The 7061-nt window shown below is 47.3% G+C and overlaps 1 gene segment (V, D, J or C); it reads left to right on the top strand.

Moving 5' to 3' along the window:
* The first annotated feature begins 6031 nt into the window (after window positions 1-6031).
* On the top strand, window positions 6032-6579 carry LOC122237377. The segment is given in 2 exon segments: window positions 6032-6106; window positions 6231-6579. Coding segments are annotated over 2 exon segments (372 nt in total).
* Window positions 6580-7061: the final 482 nt, after the last annotated feature.

The following is a 7061-nucleotide window of genomic DNA, read 5'->3' as shown; positions in this document are numbered from 1 at the left end:
ACCCAACCGACTGGGCCACCCAGGTGCCCTTCAGCTCGTGGACCGTTGAGGGTTGGCTGGCTGTAGGCTGCTCGAGAATAGCTTCATCTTTGGCAGCTGGACTCTTTTCTACATGGTCTCTAATCTTCTAGCAGCCCAATGAGGATCTGTTCACAGGGAAGTTGCAGGGGCCAAGAAACTGAGGAGGAATTTATGCAAGGTCTCTTGAGGCCTGAGCAAGTCACAGGCAAGGGCTGAGGATCTAGCCTCTGTCTCCTGAGGGATAGAGCTGCACAGGGCTGTGGCCACAGGAAGGGAAATCACTGGGTGGAAGAATCCTGGAGGGGCCACAGCAGACAGCACAGCACCCACACTGCAGCGGGAGGGGCCAGATTCACTCTGCTGGGAACATGGTGGTTTCAATCTGGGGAACACTGGAGACACTTGGGTCATGTTGACTCTCCGGGGCTGGAGGGAACACCACGCTGACCAAGTTTCCAGCCTCTGCGTGCATGACTCCAGGAGAAAAACTCGCCATCAGCTGCAGACCAGTGACTTTGGCTTAACAAACCACAAAAACGAGGAGAGGCTCCTAAGTTTTTCGTTTACAAAGTGATTGATCAATGTTCTGGAACCCTCGGCTGCTTCTGTAAAATTTGTGGATTCTGTGGGTAAACAGCAACTCAGAAGCCTTTGTGATACTGGAGAAGATTTTGTCAAACGTATAACTTGCTTTCACAAGTTTGCATCTGTGAACATAAACCTAATGCACTCAAGCTTGTCACCCAGGGAGGCCTTGTGGTTCTAGCTATTTCCTCTTAGGCAAGGGGACTGCTTTGTTTGTCAAGAGCTGCTGAGCAGAAAAGTTGGCTGAGCTCATAGTAGAGGTGATTCACTCTCTCCTTGATAAAATAATAATATACACCCTTAAGAGTAATTACTGTGTAAGATAGTGGGCATGTAGGCTCCTTCCTTCCTTATTTCTTTCCCTCTTTTGTGTGTTTTTTTTCCTCTTTGTACATCTATTCTGACGACATTATTTTGGATGTTTAGAGCCTCTCAGAACAACTTGAATTGTGAGATTTTATAATTTACGTATCCAATTTTATGCACAATTTTGCTAAGTTTGCAATTAGAAATTGTACCTTAGATGCATCAATTAATTTTTATGTGAATTTTTGAACCAGTTCATTCTTATTAAACCAAAAGCATGTGTTACGTTTATTAAACATACAGACTATATTTTTTAATTAGGAATGTTATACGTTATAAATTTGCACAAGGATTTCCAAGTAACAGCAGATAAGCATGGGAGTCAAGGACTCCTTTTTTTCCTGTAGGACTAGAATAAGAAATGGGCACCTGGGTGGCTCAGTCGGTCAAGCGTCCGGCTTCGGCTCAGGTCATGATCTCACAGTCCGTGAGTTCAAGCCCCGCGTCGGGCTCTGTGCTGACAGCTCAGAGCTTGGAGCTTGCTTCGGATTCTGTGTCTCCCTCTCTCTCTGCCCCTCCCCTGCTCATGCTCTGCCTCTCTCTGTCTCAAAAATAAATAAAAACATTAAAAAAATTAAAAAAAAAGAATAAGAAAAAACCACTTTGTGCCTTGAATGCCTGCCATCATTAGGAGGAAAGTGACAGGATGAAGGAAGCAATTAAAGGGCATCATAAGACTTTAAATAAGAGAACTTATTTCAAAGATACAAAATCTATACTAATGATATGAACAGCAAAAGAGAGATGGAGTTGGAATTTTCCCGGGAAAACAAATGCACACATAGGATTTCCAAGTACGTTGGTTTTAGTCCCGGGTGTTGTAGGGTTACTCACTGGGCAGTCTGAGGAGCAAAGGTCAAGGAAGCCGCTTCCAGAGTTCCTCGAATCAAGCGATTCCGGAATCATGGAAAATCTGCTACGAATAATTTCAGTAGCAGCTCAAAGAAGACGAGTCCCGAGAGATCTCAGAAGCCATGATAAACCTCAAGAATTACAGGAAGCTCATCTGTGGGCTGCACACACTTTGGCCCACAACACCGGTAGGAGGGTAAGGGTTTCCTGCGCTATTCCAGTTTTTAGATCTTATACAAGCACCTTTTATTAACCAGACAAAATCTGGGGCCAAGGAGAAAGGGATTCTGGAAAGTGGTGTCCATGAGAATGTAGAAGGGCAAAGCAGTGATGCTAAGCAGACACATAAGCAATCTGGTCCACTTCTTTGTACTCCAACATCCAAAACACTTGTCTGCCCATGTTTATGTTTCCAATTAAAGTCCAATGGCATTGTGCGTCTACCTGATACGATGCAGCGATCCCAGGCAAACTCCAGACATGTTCTCCTTCTTCCCCAGAAGGGGATGCTTATTTGTTTTCCAGTTTAGCCACAATCACTTTTACCTTAAGTCATTTGCAGAATGAATTTACCACAAATACACCTTCTTTAAAAAGTAAGGAAAGAGAAGGCGATAGAGCCATCAAGTGCCTAGCTAGTACCCCCCAGGCCCTGAAGCCACAGTGGGAGTTCAGGAATCAGTACTGATCTCTTCCTTTGTCTTGCTGGGCAATTACCTGGAACCGAAAACCCATTTAATTCTTGGTAAGGGGAATTCCATGTAGCGGAGCCCGTGCATCACCTCCATCCTTGCCGCCATGGCCACTTAATGCCCGAGCTCAACGAATAAACGCTGGGGTGTCTGCATAACAGGCTAACCGACCCCCTCCGAGTTGGTCATCTCATCTGCCTGATAACTGAGAGCTCCCCGTGCAGGGCATGTGTTGTCACGAGCACTTGCGTAGGACACAAATACCCTTACAGCAAGTGCCTGGTCCAGAGATCCATTCATAAAACTCTACTTTGGAGCTTCTCGTCACCAACCTCCCAGGCTTGTTTTATCCAATCTTCTGACCATGTGACCACACTTTTAATCACTGCCGCTGAGTGAGCGAAGACTCTGCTTCAGTTCACCTCTACGAGAGGTAAAGCGGACTGGAGAAGCCAACTCTGAGTCCTGCCCACTAGATGAAGCTCTTCCTGCATGCTTTCCCCCAACTGTTCTTAAAGTAGTCTGCAAGGCTACAAAACTCTACGTTTGATCTGAATTTAGGCACATCTTGCGTAAAACCGGACTGCATAAAAATTCAGTGTATACTGGGCCTGAATTATTATTATTTTCTATGGTCACCTGTCTAAAGAGAATCCACGTAAGGGTTAGAATGAAAGAAGGGGAGCAATTCCACAAGTGTAGGTCCCATGGGAGCTTGAAGAACTCACCAGCCCTGGGGACTGCCTCAAGGCCTACCTAGCCTGTATATCCCACTTCTACCTGATGACAGGATACTGCGTGCATACATTACGGCTTGTTGGTAGGTTACCACTCAATTCGTAAGGACAGCTCAGGTCACGTGGCTACTGCAGGATCTATATACAACGTGTCGTCTCTACCAGGGCTTAACAGCAAGCCAGGAGCCCATCTCAAAAAGGGAATTGTTATCTGTGAAGAGATCAGAGCACTATTCTAATACCCTCGAGGTCCATACTGTGCTTCTCCTGTTGGGGCTCTCTGAAGCCTCCAAATGCTCTCTCCCCGTCTGCCACAGGCACTTTAAGCGTCACTGCGCTGCTGGGTCATAAAGTCCTCTGCCCGAAGCCCTCACTGCAGAGTGCCCTTCCCTTCTGGGTCTCACTCAAAACAGGCAACCTTACAGTTTTCTAAATAAATGAGTATATATTGGCTTCAAATCTAAAGAGGACTTCGTGCCGTGGAATCTGTTTCTTAGTTACTGAAAATATGTTTTATTTTTTAAGTCTATTTATTTTTTTTTAAGTAATCTCTACACCCAACACCGGGCTCGAACTCACGACCCCGAGATCAAGTCACATGCTCTTCCAACTGAGCCAGTCAGGCACCTCTGAAAATGTGCTTTCATCTTGGAGGCAATTTTTTTGACATTCCCCAGACCACTCAACTTCTAGAAACTTCTCCGCAACCAGGACCGTGGAGGAAGTTCGGTGGATTTGCCTTGCACTTCTGTATTCAACCACCAAATACATGGTTTCAAGCTAATTCTGGATTTTTAATCGTGCCAGCCCTGATAATGGTTTCTTAAAATTGAAAAAAAAGATTTGCCAATACTTTTTCAAAATGGTTCTTATACTTCCTTCCTCACCTTCTCTTCTCAAGACTCGAATTATTCATGTAACAGACTGCTTGAAGGTGTCGCACAGTTCGCCGATGCTCTCTCTGTTCATGTTTTTTTCAAGTATTTTTTTTTTTCATAATAGCACATCTTAGACAATTTCTAATGCTAAGGTTGCTAATCTTTTTTGCTGAAATATCAAATCTTGTGGCTTACATCTGTCTGACAGACTTGGGTCTCGCTTTTAAGTTTTGTTCGGCAGGACCGGAAGAACATTTTGTCCAGGGGTAATTTGCCCCACTACCAAGACAGTACTTCCTGAGTACTCAGCCGGATGCCCTGTGATCGTGAGGTTTCCTACTCTCACTGGTGCGCACAATAACTCTTTCTGGCCCTGTGTGAGCTCTGACAAATTTTCCTTGTAATACCTTTTTATGTTTATTTATTTATTGTCGACAGAGAGAGAGAGTGAGAGAGAAAATACAATTGGTGGAGGGTTGAGAGAGAGGGGAGAGAGAATCCTAGGCAGTCTCCACACTGTCAGCACAGAGCCTGACGCGGGGCTCGAAGCCACCAACTGTGACACCATGACCTGAGCTGAAATCAAGAGTCAGACGCTTAACCTACCAAGCCACCCAGGCTCCACCCACCGCTCCGTAACACTTTCAGGCAGTTTTTCCTCCAGCCTCAGCAGGTTCTTGACATGCATGTGTTGATCAATACACTCTTGAATATTGAGCGGAACAATCTGTAGACATCCTAGGTTCTCTCTCTGTGCTGATAATTTATCACTCCAAGGAAATCAGGGAATCAGAGCAAAGAGGAGGACTCTCTGTCCTAAAAAATATGTAAGCAACAAACGTAAAGACCTTGTAGAATTTCTTTGGATTTCTGGGCTTTTGTCCCACTCAGCAGACCAAGTCTTAGATGGAGAGGTAACAGGAAAAGCGGGTCACAGAACCCGAAGACAGCAAAGCAAATACTCTCGTCACAGGTTAGTAGACTGATTCTGTCCCCTGGCCCTCGGGGATAGACATGTTCTCTGCCGACAAACTTGTGCTGCCCTGGTCTGGCCTGGGACTCCTGGGGGACACCGCACCGGGGTGCTGCAATTGTAAAAAGCCAGTCCTGCAGCTAAGCCCAGCCCTGACAGAGCAAAGAGGATTACAACAATATTTATCTCGTGATAATTTCTCAGAATCCTATTAATTCTTAATTTCTAGAATAAATACACTTACGTAGGCAACAACTTCTGGCTGCCCCACCTGGTAGTAGAAGTTTTTTTTCACACTTAGGCAGCTTTTCACTTGTGCTGCCTGGTGGGACAGAGCACTCAGAATGGATGAGGACACACGGCTTAGCTGGAGATGACACGTTAGCAACGGCAGATGCTCAATACCTGGGCACTTACACACCATGACACCCACACTTCTTTATTCCTCTTCTCCCACATCGCGTGGCTGGACGGTAGTTTCTTGTGCCAAGAATATCAGGACGTTAGAGCAAAGAAGAATCTCCGTGGCCTAAATAACATCCGCAGGCACCAAATAAAAGGGGCCTGTACAAGTTCTTAGCGTGTCTGGGATTGTGTAATATCTGACAGATGCAGTCTTAGAGAGACAGTAAGAAAAATGTGTTACGAGTCTTAAAGAGACACAGAGGACTCTACAGTCACAGGACAGCAGACGGATTCTGCCCTTTGGCCCTCCAGGGAGAAACACCTGCTCTGGAGGCAAATTTATGCTGCTCTGGTGGAACCTGGACACTGGGGGTTTTATTGCACCTGTACCATTTTTGAGATAACCCAGCCCTGTGGCTGTGCCCAGTTATGCTCTATCCCCCGCTCATTTGCATGTTCCTAGGGCACAGCCCACTTCCCTGAACGCTGATTAATGGGCCCGTCACACCCTGTGCAGGACCCAGTCCCGGTCAGGACACAGCACGGACATGAAGGCCCCCGCTCAGCTCCTGGGCCTCCTGCTGCTCTGGCTCCCAGGTAAGGAAGGAGAACACTGGGAAATTACTCAGCCAGCGCGCCCCGTACTGCCTGGCCCGCCAGCCGCGTCCTCTTATGACACGATTCATCGTGTGGGTCTTTGTTTCTCTGTGCCCCATCTCAGGAGCCAGCTGCGAAATCCAGATGACCCGGTCTCCATCCTCGCTGTCTGCATCTCCAGGAGGCAGAGTCACCATCACCTGCCGGGCGAGTCAGAGCATTAACACGTGGTTAGCCTGGTATCAGCAGAAACCGGGGAAAGTTCCTAAGCTTCTGATCTATCGTGCATCCACGTTGCAAACTGGGGTCCCCTCGCGGTTCAGCGGCAGTGGGTCTGGGACAGATTTCACCCTCACCATCAGCAGCCTGGAGCCTGAAGACGCTGCCACTTACTACTGCCAGCAAAGTAACAATCTCCCTCGCACAGTGTTACAGACCAGAACATAAACCACCAGGGACGCAGATGTGAGAGGCGGGGCTGCCCCCGCGGCTCCTCCTGTGCCTGCATCTGCTCGGAGAGTTTGTCAGACGCAGCCCCACTCTGGGGGGGGGGGGTCACTGGGAGGTTTGGGAGGAGGGCAGGGAGGCGCCTCGCGCCCCTGACTGCCCTTCCCCCTCCTCAGTCCAGCGGCACAGACACGACAATGTCTCTTCCGATGTAATCCAGACGCAGATGTGGGCAATGGCATCCATCAGGGTTCACACAGCAGAAGAGAAGCCACTCTAGATTTCCAAGCAGGAATTTTTTTGATTGACTTTAAGTTGCAAAGAAATTCTGTGTTCACAGCAAAATTTAGCAGAAAGTAAAGAGATCTCCCGAATGTTCCCTGCTCACACACATGCACATGCACAGCCTCCCCTACTGTCAACATCCCCCACCAGAGTAGTGCATTTGTTATCGTCGACGAGCCTACGTGGACACATCATTATCACCCAAAGTCCATAGTTTACATTG

This window comes from Panthera tigris, chromosome A3, assembly GCF_018350195.1.
Source record: "Panthera tigris isolate Pti1 chromosome A3, P.tigris_Pti1_mat1.1, whole genome shotgun sequence".
Lineage (NCBI taxonomy): Eukaryota > Metazoa > Chordata > Mammalia > Carnivora > Felidae > Panthera > Panthera tigris.
The sequence above is the reverse complement of the archived record's forward strand: the minus strand, read 5'-3'. Positions and strand labels throughout refer to the sequence as shown.